We start from the raw sequence: 27432 nt of genomic DNA, 5'->3' as shown, positions 1-27432 counted from the left end.
GAGCACAGATAATCATTAATGCACAATTAAAAGGCTGTCTGAAGGAGTTATCAGATAATTATCACTCCTTCCATCATTTTGGGGTTATATATCCAGCACCACTTAGCACACACGCAGTTCACTGTCAAGAGTTGAAAAGGGTGGATTTTTCCTTCACTGTTTCAATATGTTTTATGAGTGAAATAGGAATTCTATTTTATGAGTGAAATAGGAATTCACATTAGTGATTGTACATATGGGAACCAGACAGTGGTAATTACTCCAGATGCTTAACATGGAATACAACACTTTGGGTGGTCATGGGCAAGATAAAGCAACTAACAAATTTAAATAGTAATAATAATAATAATCCAATGAAAACTGTATGAAAGAAATCCTAATTTAACGCACTTAATCAGCAACTTTAGAAACCCTTTTGGAAATTGCTTATACAGTGGTACCTCGGTTTTCGAACGTAATCCGTTCTGGAAGACCATTCGATTTCTGAAACGTTTGAAAACCTAAAACTCAATACGGAAAACTCAGTATGGAAGCCACATGTCATGTTTGACTTCTGAGACGTGTTCGAAAACAGAAGTATTTATTTCTGGGTTTACGGCATTAGAAAACCGAAACATTTGTCAATGGAGATGTTTGAAAACCGAGGTACCACTGTACTTTATTTTTCTCCTGAGAGGATCTCCAGCAAAGTTGGCTAACCTGCGGCCCTTCAGATTTTGTAATACCCCCAACTCCCATCAGCTCTAGTCAGATATGCCCTATGGTTTGAAGTAGTGGAAACTGTAGTCAGACAATGCCTGAAGAGCTACAAGTTCCCTGTTCCTAGTTTAAAGAAAGGTTACATGCTTGATAAGGTTGATCTCTTAGTTGTGGGGCAGGTGGCATAGGCGAAGGGGATCGAGATACGGATATGCTCGTACCCCTTCCAATCTGCGCCCCATCCCGAGAGACGAGGGTAGGGTGAGAAAGGATTACTCACCTCCGTCACTGGTGTTGTGCAATGCCAGGTCTATAGGCAACAAAACCGCCACCCTGCGAGATTTCATCATCTCGCAGGGGGTCGACCTGGCTTGTGTGACGGAGACCTGGGTGCGCGAAGGGGTAACTGTTACCTTACGAGAGATGGCGCCCCCGGGTTTTTCCGTCCTCCACCAGTCACGGACTGTGGGCCGGGGGGGAGGGGTGGCATTATTAATCCGGGAAGATTGTTCTTTCAGGGCTCTACCACCGCCATCGATCCCCGGCATTGAATGTGTTGGCCTAGTGTGGGGCTCCGAGGTGAGCTTGGCTGTCTGGCTGGTGTACCGGCCACCTAGCGCACCAGCAGCCACCCTGTCAGGCCTGCTGGAGGCGGTGGCCGGCTGGGCCTTGGAGTTCCCTAACCTATTGGTATTGGGGGACTTCAACATCCATGCCGATGCCACTCCCTCCTCACAGGCTCTGGACCTGGTGTCTTCCATGGCGACACTAGGGCTCTCCCAGTTTGTTTCGGGCCCCACACATCAAGCTGGCCACACGCTGGATCTGATCTTTGGCGTCGGTATAGATGTGATCATGTTTCCTTCGATGAAGGTGCCATGGTCTGATCACTATGCTATGAAAGCCAGGATTGATGTTCCACCCCCACCCTGCTTAGGTGGTGAGCCGATTTGGGCTCGCCCGCGGAGGCTGATGGACCCTGATAGATTCCGTCAAGCCTTGCGGGACCTTTCTCCCCCTGGCGACTCATTGACTGAGCTCGTTGAGGGCTGGAATACCCAGCTCCTGGCAGCCATCAATGAGATCGCACCTAAGCGCCCTCTGCGACCCCGCAGAAACCGGGCTCCCTGGTTTACTGAGGAGCTCCGGAAAATGAAGCGGGACCTCAGACGGCTAGAGCGAGTATGGCGGGGTGCCCGTGACGGAGCCTCAAGAACATCTTATAGGGTTTTTATGAAAACCTACGAGATGGCAGTGAAGGCCGCTAAGAAGTCCTACTTCTCGGCCTCCATTGCATCCGCTAGCTCTCGCCCGGCACAATTATTTAGTATAATTCGGTCTTTAACGTCCCTCGAAGGACAGCCAAATTTAAATAACAATTCGACACACAGCTGTGAGGCATTTGCGAGCTTTTTTGCGGAGAAGGTCCTGTCGCTCCGCCATGACCTCCCTGCCAATTTGGATACAATAAAGGAACTGGAGGCCCCTCGACTGTCCTCGGGTCCAGTATTGGACCACTTCGACCGGATATCCCCAGCCGATGTGGACAGACTCCTCCGAGCTGGAAAGCCCACCACTTGTCCTCTCGACCCGTGCCCGTCTTGGCTGATTAGAGCATGTCCAGACGAGGTGCGGGCCCCCCTGGGGGATATCATCAATTTGTCCCTTGGCACCGGGACATTCCCAGGGGAACTGAAGGAGGCAGTGGTGCGTCCGCTCTTAAAGAAAACATCATTAGATCCCTTAGATCTATCCAATTACCGCCCAGTTTCGAATCTTCCATTCCTGGGTAAGGTGATTGAGAGAGCGGTTGCTGAACAGCTTGGTAGGTTTCTGGATGAAACATCGGCTCTGGATCCATTCCAGTCCGGCTTCCGCGCTGGTCATGGGACCGAGACGGCTCTGGTCGCCCTAACAGATGATCTTCGTAGACAGCTGGATCGAGGCGGGTCGGGGCTGCTGATTCTTCTAGATCTGTCAGCAGCTTTTGACATGGTCGATCACGAACTTCTGGACCACCGCCTCACCGACGTGGGGATCCAGGGCACAGTCCTTCAATGGCTGCGCTCGTTTCTCTCTGGTCGGGGACAGAGGGTGGCGCTTGGGGGGGAACTGTCATCCCGCCACTCCCTGGTGTGTGGAGTGCCTCAGGGTGCGATTCTCTCCCCGATGCTTTTTAACATCTTTATGCGCCCCCTCGCCCAGCTTGTCCGGAGTTTTGGGCTGGGCTGCCATCAGTATGCTGATGACACCCAACTCTATCTGTTGATGGATGGCCATCCTGACTCGGCCCCAGACACACTGATCAGATGCTTGGAAGCTGTGGCTGGATGGTTACGTGGGAGCCGGTTGAAGTTAAATCCTTCGAAGACAGAGGTCCTCTGGCTGGGACGGGACGATATGGGATTGAGGGGGCAACTCCCATCTCTTGCGGGGGTGCAATTCGTGCCAGCACCGTCCGTTAAGAGTTTGGGTGTAATCTTCGATACCTCCCTCTCCATGGAGGCGCAGATTGCAGCTATAACAAAGGCGGCATTTTTTCATCTCCGCCAAGCTAAGCAGTTGGCCCCTTACCTCTCTCGCCCTGACCTAGCCACTGTGATCCACGCGACGGTCACCTCCAGACTGGATTATTGTAACTCGCTCTACATGGGGCTGCCCTTGAGACTGACCCAGAAACTCCAGCGGGTGCAGAATGCCGCAGCGAGACTCCTTACGGGGTCCTCGCTGCGGGATCACATTCATCCGGTGCTATACCAGCTGCACTGGCTCCCGGTGGAGTACAGGATCAGGTTTAAGGTGCTGGTTTTAACCTTCAAAGCCCTATACGGCCTAGGACCCTCGTATCTACGGGACCGCCTCTCCTGGTATGCCCCACAGAGGAACTTACGGTCCTCAAATAAAAACATCTTGAAGGTCCCAGGCCACAGAGAGGTTAGGCTGGCCTCAACTAGAGCCAGGGCTTTTTCGGCTGCGGCTCCAACCTGGTGGAACGCTCTGTCACAAGAGACAAGGGCCCTGCAGGACTTGACATCTTTCCGCAGGGCCTGCAAGACAGAGCTGTTCCACCAGGCCTTTGGTTAGGGCACAGCCTGACTCCCTCCTTTGGCAATCTTTACAATACTTTAGTTTATGGTTGCCATCAATTTTGATTTTAATTAATTCTTATGTTTTTATAATGTTGCACTATTTTAGTGTTGTTAGCCGCCCTGAGCCCGGCTTCGGCTGGGGAGGGCGGGATATAAATAAAATTTATTATTATTATTATTATTATTGTTTATTTAGGTGCCTGTTACAAGTTTAATATTAATTAAAGCACTGCGTTGTAGGGTGTTACTGGTCACATCTGATACTGTTTTCTCATTGACTAAAAAAGGGCTCCCCCCCCCATGCTAGATGTAATTTCATTACAGAATTATAAAATTCAGAGTTATCTCCAGGGTAACACTATTGAAACATCATGGAGACTTGTCTTCTTGACAATGGTTATTGACACTGTAGACTAAATTTCCAAACAACTGATCTTTAAGTGCATGCAGGTTTTACCTCAGGTAGAGAATGAAGAAATGTCAGTTTTTCACACACGCAGAGCTTACTGTTATATTTTAGGCAAGTATAATTTTCATCAAGTTTCATACGGACAGCTGATTACAGTTGATTTAGGAATGCCTTCCCTTCCAGTTTGAAATGTCTCACATATTCCAATGAGAATGTGAGGCATGTAACAGTTTAAAAATGTAAGTAAATTACAACAATGACCATAGAACTAAATACACAAAATGTAATCTAAAAGCCTCACAGCTGCTGCATGCATCGAGTAGTTCGTGAGCCTTTGATATGCTAGGTACTGTTGCCCAACTACTTTGTCAAATGGTATCTGCTAAACTTAATGTGCCCTCTTCTACAGCTAGTTGTTAATGAGAAGAGAACTTAACCACAAGCCTGTGTTTGGAGAACATGCTGAGCCACACCCTGGTTTAACTCAGTGTGTTGTAGGAACAGAAATGACCATGGAGGAGCTAAGCAGCTGCAAGGTCCTCCCTGGGATATTGGCATACAAAACAGACCATTGTATACTGGCTCATCAGTATCCACATGTTTATTCTTAAATAAGTCTAGGGGGCTAATGAGACAGAACTTTGCAGAAACCATGTTGGTTCTGCTTCAGCAAGACTTGTTCTTCTGTATGCTTGGTAATTCTATCTTCAATAATGCTTTCCACCAGTTTTGCTGAAGCAGATAATAACAAGCCTGCAATTTCCCGGATCATTTTTAGTAAAGTTGTCCAATTCATAGAATCATAGAGTTGGAATAGACCACAAGGGCCATCGAGTCCAACCCCCTGCCAAGCAGGAAACACCATCAGAGAAAGTGGTTGGCCACTTTCCAACCGTCACGTAGAGAACCTAAATCTGGGGGCAGGATGTTGTTGATGACTGTGATCAACATAACTATTTCACCTCTTTGGTGTCCCTCAGCTAGTCTCCACTCTGTTTTGTTTCTTGCTGCGTCTCCCCAGTAGCCATATATATCTGGGGCACCTCATTTTACCACTGTTTCTCTCTTCTCTCTGCTGTGAGATGCTGTTGCTCCCCACCAATTTCAAATATGCAAGGAGCAGGCATGTGTGTTGTAGATGATACCACAGTTCAGCAAGACGTACTCCCAGTTAAGGGCGGTTAGGATTGCAGCCTTAATTGTGAACAGAATGGCTTTCTTTTGTAGTTCCTTTTTCATACTACAAAACGAAACAATGTTATAAGTAGTCCAAAAGACAGCGGAAGTGCAAATTACCAGAGTGGTAGAGCAAGAGATTCTCAATCTCAGGGTTGTGGGTTCATGCCTCACCTTGGGCAAAAGATTCCTACATTGCAGTTGGTTGGACTAGATGACTCTTGTGGTCCCTCTATGCAGCCTGTCCCCTTTTTGACTCTTCTCACATATATACACACATATATGTACACTCACTCACACACTGTCATGGTTCCATAGTGTGGTGAACGTCACCATTCTTATTTTAAGGATCTTAGTTCAGATATTTAGATGCAATATATAAACAAGAGAGGTGTGCATTCGTCTTTAAGAGCCACCAAGAGCTGCTTTGCTTCTGCAGAAGTCTCAGGATTATTATGTATTCAGAGGCAGATGTAATTGGGTTTCATCCTGTTTCTTCCCCCATCTTTCCTCAATAGTGGCTTCAATTCTGGAACAGATATTTTGCTCAGTCCAAAATTAAAAAGAAAAGAAAAGAAAAAGTGTCAGGGAGCATATTGTAGTTCTGAAACACCTGCCAGATGTCTTCTACCTCCAGGCTGCAACTCCACTCATTCCATCTTCCTGTTTCTTGTGCACGTTTTGAGCATCTCTCTAGAGGCAAGCCATTATCTCTTTCTGTGTCTCTCTCTCTCTGTCTCTCAGGTAGCAACATTTTTTCTCTCTCCCTTCCCGAGAAGCTCAGTTTAAGCTGCCACGTCTATCTTTTCAGTAACATCTCTGTGTGTAGTACATCAAGAGTTCTATTTAGAGTGCGTGTTTTTTCAGTAATTTACAAAAGCAATTTAAAATGGTTTCTTAATTTTAGAGCAGCAGGCACAGTTTGGTTAAATCTGAGCAAGAAATTCATGTATGGAAGGTCTGTGGTTAAAAAAAACAAACCCTATCATGATTGAATGTGGGAATAGTGGACAATTAGTTATTCCAAAATTTGCTGTGGTTACTGTTATATGTTATTAGTACACTGATATGTACATATAAGCACGTAACAGTATATAATAGTGCATTTGACGTATTTTTATTTGCTCCTGTTTTTATTCTGGCTGGTTGCATGCTACATTGCAGATACTAAGCTCGGGTAAATTAAAAATGTTCTCTAGGGTCTCGAGAAAAATTAGACTTGTATGCAAAGGCTATTTTTAATTTCACCAAATTGCTTCTTATAATCCCAACATCCAGTATATTCCCTACTGAAAGTATATGCCATATCTTAAGGAGAAAAAATATAAAGTGTGGACAGAAGTTAGCAGATGGGGTCATAAATGGACAGATATAATTTCACGTGATGAAGAAGGGAAAATAGGTTGTTGTTGTTTTACTGCTGGGGGCTTCTTGTGCAGGGGATGATTTCGACTTTGAGATTTATAAATTGACTTAACTCCCTGGGAAAGAGGATATCACAGGAACCATCCTTTTCTTGGCTTCCCTTACCCCCCCCCCCCCGCTGCATCCCAGGGAGTTTTGTTTCATATTAGCAGGGCAGGGGAGGCTTCCAATTCACCATCTGATTGGGCTTTATGGGACCAGTTCCAGCTCTTGTGGCCTGAGGATGTGGACAGTGTGCTTGTAGCTGTCCAGCCAACCCCATGGCACATCACGGCTGAATCAAGGTAATGAAAAAAGGCTGACTGGGTGTGTCATTGCAGGGTTAAGTGATACCTGCCAGCTTTGAGAAGATGGTAGTGTGTCCACGTCTGGGGGAAAACCACTCTGGATCCAGAGTGCTTACTGGGAACAAAACCTGCTTACTGGGTCAACGAGCAGTGGTGGTCACCCAGCAAACAGAAGTTGTGGCCAATTTGATTCCAAGACATTGTTTTGTCATTATTACTCCTCTCCTAGAGTCTAACCCCAACGGACCCTGTCACATGGCATCTGGAACCGCAGATTTCTAATTTCTAATATCTCTTTGGGGTTATGGTAGGTAGCCGTGTTGGTCTGATGCAGTCAAAATATATAAACATATATTTAAAATGTCCAGTAGCACCTTAGAGACCAACTAAGTTTGTTTTTGGTATAAGCTTTCATGTGCATGCACACCTCTTCAGATACCTCTTGGGGGGGCATCTATTTCCTCAAGCTACGGTAACTATAATATGTTGTTTTTATTGCATATTTAGCTGTTGTTTTCTATTGAATTGTTTTATTGCAGGCCATATTAAAATGTGCTAAAATGTGAATTGGTAGATGTGTTAAATTGGTAGATGTGTTAAAAAAAATAAAAATAAAACTAATGTAAGGCAATCAGGATTGCATATTCAGTCATCTGTCATGGATATTTTGGAATAGATTACCATCGGGGCCTCTTCCAACTCTACAATTCTGTGATTCTATCTTGGTATTGTATTGTATTCTTGACAATATAAAAATACTTTGAATAAACAAATATTAACAGGGGCCTAACTTGTCAGCTTGGTTGCTATTCCAACACCAAGAAGTAATTGTTCTCACCTGCTTGACATAGCTACTGCATTTTTTTAAGTGCCCAAACAGAGCTCCATTTTAGGAGTCGGCAAACCTAGTTTGTCTTGCTTGGTATGTGTATTGCTGTGTCTGTAACCTGGGCAACAACCGAAGGGAACTAGTCAGGCTTCCCCAAAGACATGTCGGGTAGAAATTCTATCTTCGTTATGACTAATGATTCCATATGAGTGCCTGATTCTACTCACTCTTTATTAGCTTTAGGAATCAGCCCATCTTAAAATAAGCTTCCATTAGCTTTTTGTAAAGCCGGCCTCTTACAGTCTCAGCTTATCCCGTATTAATTGATTCATGTCACAAGGGAAAGGTAGACGTCCTTTTCTCAATCTTGAATGGCTTTGAAAATACAGTGGTACCTCTGGATACGAATGGGATCCGTTCCGGAGCCCTGTTCGCATCCAGAAGCGAACACAACCCGTGTCTGCGCGGGTCGTGATTCACCGCTTCTGCGCATGTGCGTGACGTCATTTTTGACAGTCTGCGCATGTGCGAGCGGCAAAACCCATAAGTAACGCATTCCGTTATTTCCGGGTCACCATGGAGTGCAACCCGAAGGCACTCAACCTGAAGCAACTTCAACTCGAGATATGACTGTAAGTGGGTCTAGCTGTGTTTCCACCCCACCCCCCTTTGACACTTATCCTTCCTAGGACATAACTTCCAGGTCCCACTTATTATGATGATGATGATTATATTTTAGCATGTTCAACAATGCAGAAATAATATAACAAGATACAAAAACATATGATTGCTAAGGAGAAAGGGAAATAATAATAGACACATGAGAACAAATCACTCCCAAAATACAGTGTCAACATGTCAGTCACAGGTGTTAAGCTACCTATGTTCAGTAAGATAAGACAGCTTTACAGTGATTGGGTTGGGTAGCATTCTGTTGGCCATTTTCCATCAGAGAAAGTAAAGAGGTGCCAATTGCAAAAAGAAGTTGTAGTTTCAAGTTTAGCCGTATTTTCTTACTGCTTTAAGTAGATCAGTTTGCTTTTCTATTACAACAGGGATGACTAACCTCTGGCTTTCCAGATGTTGCTAAACCACCATTCCCTATATCCCAACCATTTATCGCAGCGGCTGGTGCTGATGGGATTTGGAGACCCAACAGCATCTCAAGGCCACCTCTTCAATAGAAGATGCTACCAGACCTCCATACCATGATGTCAGTAGAGGACTATATTTTTGTACCTCTGTATTAAAATTTCCTATTCCTTTCTGAGATGTGTGTTTTTGTTTAATAGCACACACACACACACAAGCTTGAGAGGTTGTATTTTCAAGCAAGTAGACATTTCACCTTTCCATTTCTCCCCCTTTGAAATGCACACCTGAGTGAGTGTTTCTAGCAAGTTACCTCTTTCATGTGTTCCTCGTTTAATTCAAACAAGCATCTGAAACATGAAAGCTAAGTACAGCATAATGCAATTACTTTCTGTGATGTTTGCCGAGTGTTTTATGAAGCCCGTCTCTTTACAGTGGTCAATGAACGTAACATAATTGGATCTAAAAAGGGTGCTACTGTGTTCCAATGTGCACATAATGTTCCCTTTTTATAATGTTCAATAATTAAGACTTCTGAAAATACAAAGCAAGCATTTATATAATCAAGACAAGAGATGAGTAACTATTCCAAAATAGCATTTTGTTTAGTAGCAAAAATAAACCAGGGTGTTGTTTTCTTTAAGCTTTAAAATAGGATAAACTGGAACATTACAAAGGTTGTTCTTTCTCCCAAGTTGTAGCGCCTGGTACTGAACTCCATTATTGGGTATTATGATTTTATTTTAACTTAGTATGTAGCTTCTTTCTGGTTGAATACATACTAGCTTAGGATCCTAATAGGCTAGATATGTGTATTAAAGTTTACTGAGCCATTAAGACCCCGGATATGTGATGCATTCTGTGCAGATGCATGCCTGAAATAAGAGTAAACTTTGGTTCATGCATAGAATGTCCTTATTTCCTATTTGCCACTCCAGCGAATATCATCTCTGCAGAAATGAGCCCCTGACCAGATCAGAAACCACACACTAATATAGATGTGTTAGGCGTATTTTTGAATAGGAATCCAGCACTTAGTTACATGGTTCTGTGCCTCTTGAAGTTGGTTGGTGTTGTAACTTCAGAAAGCAGACACACCAATTTGGAAAATGAATTTACACAAACACGCAAAATCCACATTTAATTATTAGAGTGACTTTTTTCAGATGTGTAAACTGAAGCCAAATTCAGATTGTTGGAGACTTTGAGCTGCATCAGTTTTGTATAAAACCATGAGTTGCTAAATGTGGTGTTCTCATGGTTAAAGGCAGAGGTTGGCAACATAAGGCCCAGGGGCCGCAAGCGGCCCATGGGGGTTGTTTAACTGGCCCATGGACCCCTACTGCCCGCTCGGTCGGATCCTGTGCACCGCGCTAAACTGGGGCGGAGCAGAGTGGGGACCGCCTTCCGCGATGCTGGCCAGCTTCCCATTGGCTGCAGGAAGCTCCTGCAGCCAATGGGAAGCTGCACACGCCTCCTCCGCACTGGAAGAAGTGCCGGAAATAGTGTTTGTTTGTGCCCAAGCCACAAAAACTTTGCCAACTCCTGGTTAAAGGTGTATATTTTGAGAAAGGGAAAGGAAGAGGCAGGATAAGAAAGAATGAGGGTGAACAGATGCAGGGTCTTCTACAGTTCCAGCAGAGAGAAGTTTGCACACTGATTCTGGAGACAGCCAAAGGACACTTATAATGGTCTCATTCGCACATAAGGTTCTGTCAAACCATGGCTTAGCACAAACATGCTGGCTCCCAGGGTCTTTGCTCCTCCCCAGTCTTCCCAGCTCAGTTTGGTGCTTAATGTGTCATCCAAACCCAAGATCGTGGTTGAACTAGGGTTGCCAAATTTCAAGAAGTGAAAATCTGGACACAGACAAATTGTTTGAGGTTTTTTTTTAAATAGAAAAAACCCAAGTTGTTGGGGTTTGGGGGGTTATGTTGCCCCCCCCCGGACATTACTTTCATAGTTTTCCTTAACCATGATATGTAGCCAACAACAAGCAAGCTTATGGTTAAGGAGGAGAGAGCTTCACTGTGATTGTGGGCTTGGATGACACACTAAACTAAACCTTGGCTTAGCTGCTGCAAAGCATTGACCTAAAAGGAGCAAAGCAATTGGGAGCTTCTCTCTGGGAGCCAGTAGGCTCGTGTGGTCCCAGCAAACCATAGTTCAGCTTATTATTATCATTTGTATATTGTTTATTAATTTATATATTGCCTATATGCCAAAATTACCTAGACATACCATATCACATGAACTAGGCCAGTGTCTGCCTTCTGGCTTAGGAGGAGCAAAACCAACGGAACCAAACCATTCATGTTCACATAGTTCACTGGTAGCTTTACAAAAAGGACTTGGTTGGTTGTTTTTTCATTTCTGAAAGCCTCCTATTTTTGCCCCCTGGCAAATATACAGGGAAGAGCGGGAAAGCCCAGCAGTTATCATGTTGAACATTTAGTTTTGTGTGATTGTTTATACAGAGCTGTCTTTCTGATTATGCCGCCACTTCATGATTAGTGAACCTTGCCCTTTTCAACACTTTACAGTTTCTTTTAACAGCTTTAGCTTTAAAATATTTCCATTATAAGCACTTTTGCAGCCAACTCCTATAGTGTGGTTCTGCATTATTGGTTCAGTTTTAGGGATTGTTGAACATTAAATACTAAGACCTCTTTTACAGTAATTTGTCGCAATCCACTTTTCAAGAAAGTCCAAATGCGATGGGCTTGGGGCTTTGTTCATTTTGGTTTTCACATTTTGGAATGGAACCAAGCAGAACTTGTTTGTCTGAACATATATTCAAGCTTCAAAATGTAATTTAATGGGAAGCATGAAATTAAGGGTTGCATCCAACTAACTTCTGCTCAGAATGGACTTACTGAAATTAATGGTGCTAGTTTAGCCATGTTTAATAAATTCAAAGTTTACTCTGAGCATGACTAGTGTTGGACACAACCTAAATGGCAAAACATGATGTATGATGGCAAAACATGAAGTCCCCAGTACAGTGGTGCCTCGCAAGACGAAAATAATCCGTTCCGCGAGTCTCTTCGTCTAGCGGTTTTTCCGTCTTGTGAAGCAACCCTATTAGCGGATTAGCGCTATTAGCGGTTTAGCGGCTATTAAAGGCTTAGCGGCTAAAAGGCGCTTAGTGGCTTAGAAAAAGGGGGGGGAGCGAAAAAAATCGCAAGACTTGCAAGACGCGAAGCAAGCCCATAGGGAAATTCGTCTTGCGAAGCGCATCAAAAAATGGAAAACCCTTTCGTCTAGTGGGTTTTTCGTCTTGCGAGGCATTCGTCTTGCGGGGCACCACTGTAAATCAATAATTAGATATGAAGCATATGGACTTCTGTGTCAGACCAGTATCAGAAACATTACACCAGCATTGTCAAAATTCTGTAGCGAATTATAGGCTGACAAGTTGTGGCAAGTGTGTAGATTTTTTTTACTGTTGCAATTGTGGTTGTGTTGTTTATAAATATTAATCATTCCATAAAGTAAACGTTATAATTGTTTTGCCACTGTATCTAAGTCTGGCTAAATGCAATATGAATTTATATATATATATAAAACTATTACAAAAACATGTGAAAAGTTATACAGATGCCATTTATATTACCCTAAAGGGGGTGTAAATATGTACTATTTTTTTTGGCAAAGGGTGTTTAAGGAGATAACAGAAATTACTGGGTTAAAGCTAACCAAAAGTCCAGAGGTAGCATTATTTTCAATTTATGTTAGGGTGGAAGGTTCACAGGCTATGAAGGACTTGCTCACAAATTTAATGAAAGTGGCACAAATTATTATAGCTAGGAAGTAGAAGGACCAAGCAGACTATAAAATGGAAGAATGGAAATAAAGGGGTGTAGGATATAGCTATTAATGATAAATTAACATGTGCCATTAAGGTAAGACAGGGAATATGCAGGAGAAATGATTTTGCGAAGATATGGAGGGTGTTTGTAGAATTTGTGCTGTTAAAACATAAAGAGGTCAAACCATCGCAAGAGGTGTTGAAATTTTGGGAGGTTGGATAGTTACAATGGAATGGTCTCTGTGGTGGGGTGCACATTTTTATTATTATTTATGATTTTTTTAAAAGTACTGTGATACTGAAAAACAACAACATATATATAATTAGTCTAAATACGCAATCTATTGTCTTGTTCCCTGACAGACGCCTTGCATTTCAAAGACAGAGAATCAGCCACAAGGATTAGCAACCAGCGTCAGGTGGGGACAGACACCCATCAATCAGTCTACCCCCTGGGACACAGACGAACCCCCATCCAAACAGATGAGGGAGACTGAAAATCCAGGTATTCTTTCAGCCTTATTTGTAATTCTGTTGGGTGGAGGGATTGTTCAAAGCAAATTCAATATGCTTTCTCCAATTACCTCTCTAAATAAGACTTTGTCACGAGTCCTTTTTTCATGCTACAGCTGGCTTTTCTTTCTAGTTGTAAAGACCCCCTCAGGTTACTCCTATGTCAGGGTTAATATAAATGTATTAAGATGCCTGCAAGTTCATTAAAGCGTTTTCTTTTCCCTTCTCCACCAGGGTAGAAAACAAACAAACAAACAAACAAACACACACACACAAAACTCGCCACTGCATAATATGTTAAGAACTCCTTTTATGTCCAGAGCCACCTGAAATGATTTCCAGCTTCCAGACACATATCATACAATGTGCAGCTATGCCAGACGCCTAATTACAATCTCTTTGTAGTGGCTGCAACACGGTTATTATACGCGCCAAGTGTTTGTCAGGGAGCCATGAAAACACGTTGGGGAAAGAGGATAATTTTCTTGGAAGCATATACTTAAGCTACACAAAGCTGCAAAGCGCATAACATTGTAAACATTCTGTATTGCTAGCTGATCGCTATTTTCAACATTTGCACTCTCCTGCCATGTCATAGTCCTTCCAGGCACTTGCCAGTTTGGAGTGGTTCCAGATCCCTCCCCCCACTTCCTTTGGGGTTGCAGGAGGGACAGGCTCAACAGGGGAAATTGAATACAGTGGTACCTCGGGTTAAGTACTTAATTCATTCCGGAGGTCTGTTCTTAACCTGAAGCACCACTTTAGCTAATGGGGCCGCCCGCTGCTGCCGCGCCACTGGAGCACGATTTCTGTTCTCACCCTGAAGCAAAGTTCTTAACCCGAGGTACTATTTCTGGGTTAGCCGACTCTGTAGCCTGAAACGTATGCAACCTGAAGTGTATGTAACCCAAGGTACCACTGTATTAGCAGCATTGTACAGAGAGAGTATTGGGCCTTCCTGTTCCCAAAATTGTTCTTATTGCTAGCTTTCCTTTTTCCAGGTACAGCTCCATGGGTTACAACAGTTGCAGCAGGTAGCCAGCCAACTCTTATCACTCATTCTTATGGGATGACTCAACCTCCGACCTTCAGCCCAGCTGTGAACGTCCAAGCCCCTGTCATTGGAGTTACACCCTCACTCCCTCCTCACGTTACCCCCCAGCTTCCATTAATGCCAGCTCATTACCAGCTTCAGCAGCAGCCTTCACAGCCTCTGAGTAACATGGTTGTGAACCTGCAAAGCCAGCCTCTGTACACTAACAGCCAGCCCATTACAATGTCTTCTATGACCGGGGTTGGTCAGGTGACTCACCCGGGCCACAGTGCAGTAGGGAATGGTCATATGACTTGCCCTATCCTGCCTCCACCACCACCTGCTTTGCCTTCAGCCGCCCTACCTAATAGCGTTCCGGCTACCAATGGGCAGGCTGCTCCTCAGCTTCCTCCTAACCAGACGGGCAGTCAGGACAGCACAAATGGCGTGCAGATGCTACGGACGGTTGGTGTGGGAAAGTACGAGTTTACGGATCCTTGGCATCCAAAAGGTAAGTTAGCCCAGAATTCCTCATGCTTTCCATGCTTTGTACTTTGCACTTTGGGATATAACATGAGTTCGACCAAACTGTGGGAGACAGTGGAAGACAGGAGTGCCTGGCGTGCTCTGGTCCATGGGGTCACGAAGAGTTGGACCCGACTAAACGACAACTTTGGGATTATGTGTACTTTGGGGACGTAATGTGTCAACGATGTTCAAGTTCTGCCAAAAACCCTACATAAGAGGCGGCCTTGCCAGTTAAGAGTGTCCACAGTGCTTGTGTTCCTCTGACAGTATTCCAGCACCAGTTTCCTGTCTTGTGTTCTGTGGCAGCTTTTCATAAAGTTGACAAATGGCTTCCTCTGAGAAGTCGGGGAAAACTATGCACTGGTTTCAGCACTGAATGACACTTTCTAGGGTACCTCAAACAAGCAAAGATACACATCTCAAAGTGCATGAGACAGCTGTCGCTCGTTGCCTTAGAGTCCTCCCCCCTTGTGAGGAACACTTACGTACAAACCACCCCACTGTCTTTCTAGGTTAAGTTGTGGCTTTTGAATCAGTTATATGACACTTGATAATTTCCTCCTATTCAGCGTGGTGTGTGTGTGGACTGGGCTAACATTCTAGTTGGCTTTGCACACTGGGTAGGGTTAGCCAACCCAACAAGAGCCTCTAAGGTGCTACTTCAGAGTGTGTTGATTGAAATTGACCTGTGATCTGGTATTAACTCTCCAAGAGACTATCAGGCCAGGAGCGGTAGTTATTTCATCCAAAGAACTGAATGCATCTGATCCATGCTGAGAAATTAGCATGGCAGGAAATCTGCACTAGAAAATCCCAAAGGAGTTCTGCATGCTTCCCCTACGCACACTTCTATTTCCCTCATATTGACTTCACAGCCTACCCCTCAAATCTGCCCCAGGGACAAAAAAAATTGAGAGAATTATGTTGTGTAGTGCTGTGCATATATACCTTGCTGACAGTCCACTATGTGAACCTTAAGTGTGACATTGCATGTTAAGTTTCTTTTAGTTTACTGTATTCCCTTGTTATGTTCTCTGGGCGACTCTCAATCTGATAAGAACACAGTGGCTCTCCCTGACCATGTCATTGAAAATGCATTTGCTTTCTGAGGGCAGGTTAGGCTTGTGGGATGATGCTACATTATTTAAAACAAAAAAAAACAGAGCAGCTCACATCACCTGTTACATGCAGCCGTATCCGCAGGGACAAAGCATGACTGTATCTCACGCTAGGTTGCGATTACCCCCTGGAAGGTAACAAGCAAAGAGGTGCTTTGACTTGCATTGCTTCTGTGAATGCTAGGACAGCTCTTTAAATGTGCTGCAGAAATCAGATGCAACCGTGTTGTGTTTGGAAAGTCATTCTTCCTCCCAGCACTGGAGTGCTGATTTAATTTAATCTTTGTGTGCTCTGTTTTATTTTTCAAATTAACCTGTCTCTCTTTAACAAGTATTTAGTGTTCCCCATATGAAACTGAAATAGAACGGAGCTTAAGAAAAATCTCTTAAGTCAGTATAGAAGACCACAAAGGCTCCATTAAGTCTGCTAAGCTAATCGTACACATGAACAGTGCCCATGTTTAATTTATATATTAAAATCTTTTGTGTAGCTTGATACCAAAGAAACTTCATTACTATTAAATACCTTTCATTTGCATATGAGGAAATTCATTCCAATTGTCCAGCTTTTAAGAACAGTTGCTTCACACCCTGATTTCTAAAGCAAAGTACTCAAGTATTTTCAGGTTTTTACTTCTTAAAAAATATGAGATGAAGTGACTTTGAAGGATCTTTGCTATCCATATATTTCTTATTATTTCCAAGAAAATTAAGTTCATACCTTATTCCCTTCCTCAGTAAAAAATATTAAATATAACACCATATGTTTCAAATGTTAAAGAGATTTCACAATCCAAAATTTAAAGAAAATATTGAATATTTTGGCAGGGTGCCTCATTTTGATTCTAGAGTTTTTAATTTATTTATTACTGGTTGACCAGAAAAAGCAGCTTGGAGCAGCCTCCAAGTGTTGAAATCTTTCCTAGAGATAAATAATTTGCCCATCCATTTTTTAAAAAATTGAGGGTTTGTCATCATGATTCCCATTGTGGTTTTTACCATAAATATCTATAGGCATCTGTAGGCCCAAAGTTATGGTCTGAAGGAACATGAGGCTATCCTCTTTCTGAAGCCAAGCAAATCAGGGTTTGTATAGTGCCCAAATGGTGCACCTCCCCAGAAACCACATGTACTTTGTCTTGAGTTCAAATGTAGAGATGAAAGCAGGTATTAGTTTTAACTGCTGACAGCTGTTAATGAATTAGCTCTACAGTTTTGCATAAATTGTAAGATGGGCAGCTGTTTTCCTGTTAGATTTTACTGTCTTCTTATTTATCAGATTTATTTGTTTAATGATAAAGAGAGACAGTGAAACATCCATATATGATTTATTATGTAGGTTGATGGGTGCGTGTGTGTAAATCAGGGTTTACCAAACTTGGGTCGTCATCTGTTGTTGGACTACAATTCCCATCATCCATGACCACTGATCCTGCTAGCTAGGGATGATGGGAGTTGTAGTCCAACAACAACTGGAGGCTGGAAAACCCTGGTGTAAATAAACATATATACACCCAGAGAGGGAGAGAAATTCTCATTCTTTAAAAGCTTCATTTAGACACTATAATTGCGATTGTCAGGTCTAATGTGGAACAAGCGGATATAAAATCTACTTAAATAGAGGAAAACCTCAGTCCAGCAAGGCAGAAGACTATAAACTCTTGCCATGTTTAGCATGAGATATCCCTCATATAAACCATCTCGAGTTCATAAGAAGAGTGTTTTGATTTCTCTCTCAGGGGCTTTGTGTCTTTAAAGCCTGGCTAATTTTGGAGTTGTGTGTGACAGGCAGCTTTCTCTCAGATAGGGAGATTGGAAGCACAGCGACGCAATGTCAAAATGGTTCAAACATGCAGGGAGAGCTGCTTCACTATCAGTTTTTGAAACGAGCTTTTCTGCCTCATTTTGGGTGAACCTTGGCCAGTGTTGCAAGGAAGTTCTGCTGCAGATGTGCTTTGAGATCCTTTTCATTACATTCCCATCATTATTCCTCCCACCACACAGACACGCGCTAGCCCCATTTTTGTTTCTGCTTGACAATCCGCCTGGTATGGAGTAATTACTTCACAATTCCCTAAATGAAAAGAACACATCTTGCCAGTCAAAATAAGGGATACTGATGTTTTTATACATCATTAGTGAACTGATTTAAAATTTCACATTTTGTTTTCCCTAATTATGTTTCATTTGGCTGAGCTGTATTCCTGCAGGGTCTGCACTAGAAATGCACTTACTCAAATGTTTCTTCTTAATAGCCTGTTTCTGCTTTACAAGTAAACAAATACATGGCAAAAATAATAACATTCTCAACCCAATATATAAAGGTTATGTGGAAAATATTCCATTTGCAATAGGTCAATGGTATTTTTTGACATACAGCTTGAAATTAAGTCAAGTCTATTTAATATTATTTAAATTGTAGTAACAGTTACATTGTATTTTGTTATACTTTAAGGAACCTATCTTTCAGTCTTTATTCCTTTCTTTTCCATGTGCCAAATGAAGATTTAATTGGTCTCTTACAGCTGCTGGTGATGCTGGTACTGAGGAGAGATGTTGAGAAATTTTAAATGATTTTTTTTTTTAATGCTGTGAATATGTTGAAGATTAGCCTGTTTGCAAACATTGGGCAACTGGTACTTTGTCAATTACTGCAAAGAATTGTATTGCAAAAATATGCAATTTTTAATTAAATTAAAAATAATGTTGTTCTATATTAAATGCTTGATAGCTCTTTCCAAGCATATTTTTTTTATGTAAGCCAAGTTCCATCATTATGAGGTGCTATATATACAATAAGGGTGGATTCACATAGCTTATTTGGTGCTTTTACCCCTGAGTGGAAATGATTTGACAGTCTACCTTCTACCATGCAGTTAAGCCCGGTTTTATAGCAGTTCTCTGCCACTACTTGAAATCTAGGGAAGATAAGAGATGATAGCACTGGGATTAATAGCATGATTAGAGAGTGTAGATGACTACATCCCCACACCGTTTCAAACGCTATATTGACAGCTTTTAAGTGATTAGCTTGTGTCGCCATTGTAAGCTTGTGTCTCCATTATAAGTGTCATTGACATCCATACTAGAGTGCATTTCAGATAAAATTGCACGTTTAATTCCCACAGAAAATTAGGGTAGATGGATGGTTTAATTCTTCTTTTTAATCAGCAGGATAACGTCAAATATATATATTTCAGATGGCATGTTTATGAGAATCCTGAGAAAATGGTGCAAGTTACATTAATTTAATAATCAAATGGTACAATGTTGATAGAACGTATGTACATCTTTTAAGAGTTGTTTATAATCAGGCTGGGCAATTACAGAATATGTGGCTTCCTGCCCATCAGTGAAAGCTTTCCATTGTTTTAGAGTCACAGACTGCTGGAAAACTGGAAAGAACATTCAAAACATAATGTGTGGTTCACTCAGTTTTAATAGCAAATCATACTTTCAGTATTTTCACTCATTAAAAGAGACAGGCCTATAAGGCCGAACCACTGGCACATCTAGGCCAATCTGATCATGTGTCCCTGCTCCTGACTCCTGAATATATTCCATTGAGGAAACGGACTCCAGCTATAAAGAGGGATATTACAATATGGCCAGCTGAAGCATCCCAACAACTACAAGACTGTTTTCATGACACCGATTGGGAGGTATTCGCCCAACAGGATGTAGAGACTCATACTGAGCAAGTGTTGGACTATATTAGGTTCTACACTGACAATGTAACACGGAGGCGCCGGATAAAGATCTACCCAAACAGGAAGCCCTGGATGACAAGGGAGGTTCAGGGGTTGCTAAAGGCAAGAAATACTGCTTTCAGAAGTGGAAATAAGTCGTTGTACAGCTTAGCTAGAGCGGATTTAAAGAGAGGTATCCATGTAGCAAAGGTGGCGTATAGACAGCGGCTGGAGAATCATCTACAAAGTAACAACACCAGGCAGGTGTGGCAAGGTGTACAAGAATTAACAGGGTATAAATCCAAGGATTCCCTGGCAGACGAGGGAGGGGCATCCCTCGCAGAGGATTTGAATGCCTTTTTTGCCCGTTTTGAAGTAACATCTGCAGCAACACCTGCTGAGGCTTTACCACCACCACCACCACTCCCTGTGAAGGCCTTGCCACCATCACCACCATCACCATCATCAGTACAAAGGAATGTAGTAGTCTCTGTGGAAAAAGAAGAGATGAGGAAGGTGTTGAAGGGAATCAACCCAAGGAAGGCCACAGGGCCAGATGGGGTACCTGGAAGGGTATTGAGAGACTGTGCAGATCAACTAGCAGGAGTTTTCACTGGGATCTTAAATCGATCCCTAGCCCAGGCTATTGTTCCATCCTGCCTAAAGTCCTCTACTATCGTTCCAATAGCAAAAAAATCTAACCCGGAAGATCTGAATGACTTTCGTCCAGTAGCACTCACACCTATAATCATGAAGTGCTTTGAAAAGCTGGTACGAAATTATGTCATTGCCTGCCTACCAGAGGGACTGGACACATTCCAATTTGCTTATAAAATGAAAAGATCGACAGAGGACGCTGTGGCGATTGCCCTCCATGCCGTTCTTGCACATTTGGAGCAGCGGGGGGGGGGGGTTATGCCAGACTGCTTTTTTTAGATTTCAGCTCGGCATTTAATACCATTCTACCACAACGTCTGATGTCTAAACTGGAAGATCTGGGGCTTCCGTTATCACTTTGTGGGTGGATATTGGACTTTTTGTCAGACCGCTCCCAGAGGGTTCGGTTGGGCCCTTATACCTCTAGTATGCTTAGGACTAACACAGGAACACCACAGGGATGCGTACTCAGTCCGCTCCTTTATATTCTCTACACGTACGATTGTGTCGCTGCTCACCCTAGTAATAGGGTTGTCAAATTTGCTGATGACACAACCGTGATTGGGCTCATCTCTGAAAGGGAGGGTGAAACGGACTATAGAGATGAGGTGGAGCGGCTGACAGAGTGGTGCAGAGCTAACAACTTGCTCATAAATACAAGGAAGACAAAGGAGCTTGTGGTGGACTTCAGGAGACAGAAGAGCAATGTCCAGCCACTTTTGATTGATGGGGTCTGTGTGGAGAGGGTAACAACGTTCAGATTTTTGGGCATTGAATTACAAGAGGATCTGTCCTGGAGTGTCAACACAAGGGGGCTTGTGAAGAAGGCGCAGCAGTGACTGTACTTTTTGAGAATTCTAAGGAAAAACCATCTTCCGCAGAAACTGCTGCTTGCCTTCTATCACTGTGCCATTGAGAGCGTGCTCACTTATGGCTTATGTGTGTGGTATGGAAGCTGTACTACCCGGGACAGGTTGGGGTTGTGCAGAGTTGTTAAGGCAGCAGAGAGCATTGTTGGCTGCCCACTCTCCACCTTAGAGCAGATTTATGCCACAAGGTGCCATAGGAAGGCACTGGACATAGTAAAAGATCCATCGCATCCTGGTCACTGTCTCTTCGAGCTCCTGCCGTCGGGACGGAGATATAGGACGGTGAAGACAAGAACGAGCCGTCTTAAGAACAGCTTCTTCCCCAGAGCGATCTCGGCCCTGAATGGGAAGCCTGGACTTTGAAAGTCATCTAATCTTCCTTGCTGTTTTATACTGTATTGTTTTAATTAGTGTTTTTATAGTTGTTTTGATTTTGTGTGGAGTGCCCTACCTGGGTGGATGGAGCAGCCAAGTAATTTCGTTGTCCCCGAGAGGGGGCAATGACAATAAAGATATTATTATTATTATTATTATTATTATTTATTATGGTTAGATTTGGTCTAGCTCCGCCAACCAGCTACATAAGGTCTTGGTTAATCAGAGCAATTCGTGGAAATCAAGTGACCACTTAATTTTGGCAAAGTAACTCCTAAATCTGTTTTATGTAACCAGCTACACAGAACACACAAAGAACTTCCTTGAAACCCAAAAGCAAAAACTAGCAGGTTTTGGATCTGAAAGAAAAAGTGTGCTGGATGCCAAAAATAACAGAAAACAGCTCCTTATGTTTCATTTTACTGGGTGTTTCTGGTGTTAGCTACCACCTCCTTTTCATCCTTCTCAAGGTCTAATTTGTTTAATTAATAGATTTTTACACCATGCACTGGGCTTCAAGCACTCACTTCTCAAAAGAAAATTAAACTCTGCAGGTGGCCTGAATCAGTCCCTGGTTATAGGAAAGAGGGAAAGAAACAGCAATGGGCTGTTGGAATATGGTAATGTGAAATAATCTGCACCACATTACTCTACATTCCAATGCATATTTATTTACTGGGTATTTCATAAAATTTGTGCACCACTTGATTGTAAAAACAACAACCCTCAAAGCAGTTTACAAAGCATAAAACAGTAAAATCAACCCAAATACGAAAGTTAAAATTCTAAAATACAGATTAACATTTTTACTTGGATTTCCTAAGCATCTGGGTAAAAGGTAAAGGACCCCTGACCATTAGGTCCATTTGTGGCTGACTCTGGGCTTGCGGCGCTCATCTCGCTTTATTGGCCGAGGGAGCCGGCATACAGCTTCTGAGTCATGTGGCCAGCATGACTAAGCCGCTTCTGGAGAACCAGAGCAGCACACGGAAACGTTGTTTACCTTCCCACTGGAGTGGTACCTATTTATCTACTTGCACTTTGATGTGCTTTTGAACTGCTAGGTTAGCAGGAGCAGGGACTGAGCAATGGGAGCTCACCCCGTCGCAGGGATTCGAACCACCGACCTTCTGATCAGCAAGTCCTAGGCTCTGTGGTTTAACCCACAGTGCCACCCAAGTCCCAAACATCTGGGTAGGGTTGTCTAAATGGGAATGTTTTTAGCAGGCGCCAGAAAGAGTACAATGAAGAAGACTTCTTTATCTCAATAGGTAGTGTCAGGGAACTGACATCGGAGGAAAGGGAAGTGGTAGGGCTCCCAGAGACTGGGAGAGAGTCAACAGCCAAAGCAGGGACCAGCAGGGGGAGCGCGGGGTCTCTGGAGGAGGATCTCAGTAATGCTGAGAGAGACGCAGCAGCCCAGGCAGGAAGCAGAAGGGGAGAGAAAGGGGTGAGAGACACTTCGAGCGAAAATAGCGGGGAGGTGTCAGAAGCAACTGCAGGGAGACCTATGCTTCGCCGGAAGCTGTCACGTCGTGAGTCCAGGAGACGCGTTTCCGTTAAGGAACTTCTTTGCTGGAAGCGCTTCCGCAGACAGCCACTGTCGGACTCTACAAGTGACTAGAGCAGACATGTCTGAGGAGCTCTGTCACACACAGAGGTTTGTGGGGTCGCACAAACTCTGAAGGGGCACTATTTTAAGCACAAGCAGCTAATCATCCCCTGACAGCAGTCCGACAGTCTCTGTACGCTGCCTGTGCAGGAGAAGGCATCATGAGCGACCCAGCAGGAGCCGGAGCCGCAGGGGGTGGAGCTGGTCCAAGCTTGGAAGACAGATACCGAGCATTGGAGGTCCAACTTGCGCTGCAGACGGCGAGGCTCGAGGAGAGGAGGGCTCAAGATGCAGACAAGAAGGGGAGAACCATTCAGTTCCCCAGAAAGGTACCAGGATTAGTGCAGAAGTTTGGGGGGGACCCCAAGGATTACCATGCCTTTAGGACTGAAATGCAATATGCCCTGAATGTGCAGTTTGATGAGTTCCCTGATGAGGAATCCCGAGTTGCTTTCGTAATTGGGCATCTTGAGAAGGGGGCGCGAGATTGGGTTCGACCCCTGATGGCAACGCACAACGATATCCTGAAGGACACTATGAAATTCTTTCGTGCAATGGATATCATGTTCTCCAGCGATATTGAGGAGGGGGTAGTGCGCAGACAGCTAATGGCTTGCAAGCAGGGAAGCAGATCTGTCCGTGAGTACTGGACTGAATTTACCATGCTGATTCACAGATTGGGGTGGGATTTATCGGCAGCACCCATTCAGATGCTATTTGAAGAAGGTCTTTCTTCAGCTGTGAAAGACGAGCTGGCCAGGAGCCCCAGGGCGGTGTCTATGGATCAGCTGACAAAATCTGCGCTGACCATTGGAGCGCGCCAGGAGGCAAGAGCCTTGGAGAGGCGGGAAGGGAGAGGGGAACGTTGGAAGGAGTTACGCATTCCAGACATTCCTGAGCCAGCTTTCCCGCCGGCAGAGCCGATGGAAATCGGAACAGCCCGCGCGCGCGCAGTTTCAAAGCCCAGTGAGGGGGCGAAGAAGGAGGGAAAGGGACCCCGGAAATGCTATCTCTGCCAACAGCCAGGCCACTTTGCCAGAGTCTGCCCCCAGAGGAAGGAATGGCAAGGGATGGTGGGAACTGTTGAGGGGGAAGAGCAGGGAGAAACGGAGCAGGTAAAAGCCAACGCCTGGTTGCCAGCAGGGCACTGCAGCCAGGCCAAAGAGCAGTGAAAGTGCCCCTTCCCCAAGTGCCAGTGCCAGAAGCTCCTCGACCTGCTCTAGTGATTGAAGTGTCGCTAGAGTTGCAAAATGGACACCCCCTAAAAATAAAGGCGCTGTTGGACTCAGGCAGCTCCTGCAATTTCATGAGCAAGGAGTTTGCGGCTGAACACCAGATACAGACTATCCCCTTAAGCAACCCCCTGCAGGTGACCACGATCGATGGCAGAGAACTGTTGGGAGGAGGCGTCAGCTTGCAGACCATCCCAATGATAATGAGGGTGGCAAGGCACACAGAACTGATAGCGTTTAATGTGGCCACCTTGGGAGGCGCTCCCATTATTTTGGGAATGAGCTGGCTAGCCCTACATGATCCGCTGGTGGGCTGGCATCAAAGAGTGGTTTCCTTCGGTTCCGCACATTGCTTAGAACACTGCAGGGGGGAAAAGGGGTCAGCAGGGGCCCAAGCCACCCTAGCAGGGACGGAAGTGATGGAGAAGGGGAAGGTGCCATCACAGTATGCTGATCTCAGCGACGTGTTCAGCGAGAAGGAAGCTGACCAACTACCCCCGCATAGGCCCTTTGATTGCCAGATCAATTTACTCCCTGGAGCACAGCTTCCTGTAGGCAGGTTGTATGCCATGTCAGACAGGGAGATGCAGGAGTTGCGAGCGTTCATTGACAAGAACCTGAAGAGAGGCTTCATCAGAGAGTCCAAGGCAGCGGGGGGTAGCCCAGTGTTTTTTGTGGATAAAAAGAACACGGACAAGCCGAGACTGGTATGTGACTTTCGGGCCCTAAATGCAGTGACAGAGCCGGTGGCTTTTCCTATGCCCAGGATTGATGATATTTTGACCAGGGTGCGAAAAGGAAAGATTTTTACAAAGCTGGACCTAAGGGGGGCGTACAACCTGATACGTATAAGGAAAGGGGATGAATGGAAGACCACCATGTTCACCCCTTTGGGGGCATTTGAATATCTCGTTATGCCTTTTGGATTACAAGCAGGCTCCGCGTGTTTTCAAGCCTTTATGAACCATGTACTGGGGCCTTTGCTCTACAAGAATTGCGTGGCCTTCTTAGATGACGTGTTGGTGTATTCGGAGAATGAGGAGCAACATGTGAGAGACGTCAGAGAAGTGTTGAGCAGGCTGCAAGCCAACAGACTGTGGGTGAAACTGGAGAAGTGTCAGTTTCATACCAAGGAGGTGGAATTCCTGGGGTACCGCTTGTCAGACAAGGGGTTGGCCATGGACCCCGGCAAGGTTCAAGCGGTGCTGGAATGGAAAACCCCCAAAACTAAGAAGGATGTGCAGAGGTTCCTAGGGTTTGGAAACTTTTATCGTAAGTTCATCCGAAACTTCGCTCACCTGACGGCGCCCATCACGGACTGTCTCAGCAGCAAAAAGAAGTTTGTTTGGACGGGGGAGGCGGAGCGAGCGTTTGAGGAACTGAAAAAGGCCTTCGCCTCTGACGAACAACTTCTACATGTGGATTTACAAAAAAAGCTGAGGGTCGAAACAGACGCTTCTGACAGAGCCATAGGGGCGGTGCTTCTTCTGCAGCCGGGGAAGGAGGGGTCCGAGTGGCGACCGTGTGCCTTCTTTTCGCGAAAGCTGAACAAATCTGAGAGAAACTACACGGTGTACGACCGGGAACTTCTTGCGATTTATGAGGCCTTCCGGAGATGGAGGCACCTACTAATTGGTGCACAACAGAAGGTGCAAGTGCGCACGGACCATAAGAATCTAGAGTATTGGAGAACTGCGCGAGTGCTCAACCAACGGCAGTTGAGATGGGCCCAGGAGTTCTCCAAATTTAACTTTGAGATTTGTTACGTACCAGGCCAGGAGAACGTTAGGGCGGACGCTCTCTCACGCAAACCTGAATATTTGGAGGGAGAGGGTGCACCCGAAGAGACCCATGTCATTCCCGAGGATCGCTGGGTGTGTGGGGCGGCATTGGTGGGGCTAAGGGAACTGATAGAGGGAACGGTGCAGGATGAATATGCCCAGGACAAACTCAGGGGTCTCAGGAGGGAGGGAGACAAACCCGGGGGTTTTGAGGAGAGAAACGGGGCGTTGTACTACAAGGGAGCGTTATACGTACCTGAAGGAGAATTGAGGGAAAAGGTACTCAAGCAACTGCACGATAGCCCCACAGCAGGGCATTTTGGGCAACACAAAACCATGTGGCTGGTTACCAGGGAATTCTGGTGGCCCAAGGTCAGGGAAGATGTGCGGGAGTATGTGAGAGGGTGTGACCGATGTCAACGAGCCAAGGGGGAGAGGCGGGCACCGGCAGGTTTATTAGAACCACTACCCACGCCGGAAAGACCATGGGAGGCAGTGGCAATAGATTTTATGACTGATCTGCCCAGGTCCAAAGGGAAGACAGCCATTATGGTTGTGGTAGACCTGTTAACCAAGATGGCCCACTTTATAGCCTGCTCACATGCGGTCACAGCAGAAGAAACCGCTAAATTGTTTGTGGAAAATGTGTTTAGATTGCATGGTGCCCCCTTGAGGGTGGTTTCGGACCGAGGGAAACAATTTACTTCCAGGTTCTGGAGGAAGCTCATGAGCTTATTGCATGTAGAGGTGAATTTTTCCACTGCCCGCCATCCAGAAACCAACGGGCAGGCGGAAAGAGCTAATGGTGTCCTCCAGCAATATTTGAGGTGTTATGTGAATGACAGAGAGAATGATTGGGTGGAGAAGCTGGCGTTGGCAGAATTTGCCTATAACAATGCGGAGAACGTGTCCACGGGAATGAGCCCTTTTTTGGCCAATCACGGGTGTCATCCCCGAGCCTTCCCAGGGGGGGAGGGGGAGAACTGGAGCGTTCCAGCCGCAGAACAGTTCGTTGAAGAAATGGAAGCGATCCATCGCCAGCTCCAACTTAATTTAAACAGGGCGAAGGAGGAATATAAGAGGCAGGCAGACAAAACCAGAAGGGAAGGAGAAAGCATTAGGGTGGGGGACCAGGTGTGGTTGTCCACCCAAGGGTTACCATTTAAAGGAGGTTGTAAGAAGTTAAGACCCAAAAGGCTGGGCCCATT

The 27432-nt window shown here is 44.8% G+C and overlaps 1 protein-coding gene across 1 annotated transcript in view; it reads left to right on the top strand.

Annotated features, from left to right (window-relative positions):
• KLHL29 (kelch like family member 29) overlaps positions 1-27432 on the top strand; it is a 430669-nt gene that overhangs the window by 229969 nt on the left and 173268 nt on the right. The window contains exons 4-5 of the mRNA XM_082215506.1: positions 13181-13322; positions 14332-14874. Coding sequence (XP_082071632.1) covers positions 13181-13322; positions 14332-14874 — 685 coding nt within the window. The remainder of the gene's footprint in view (positions 1-13180; positions 13323-14331; positions 14875-27432) is intronic.

Source organism: Podarcis vaucheri (genome assembly GCF_965113315.1).
Source record: "Podarcis vaucheri genome assembly, chromosome: 3".
In the NCBI taxonomy this organism is placed as follows: domain Eukaryota; kingdom Metazoa; phylum Chordata; class Lepidosauria; order Squamata; family Lacertidae; genus Podarcis; species Podarcis vaucheri.
This window is presented reverse-complemented; position numbering and strand designations above follow the sequence as displayed.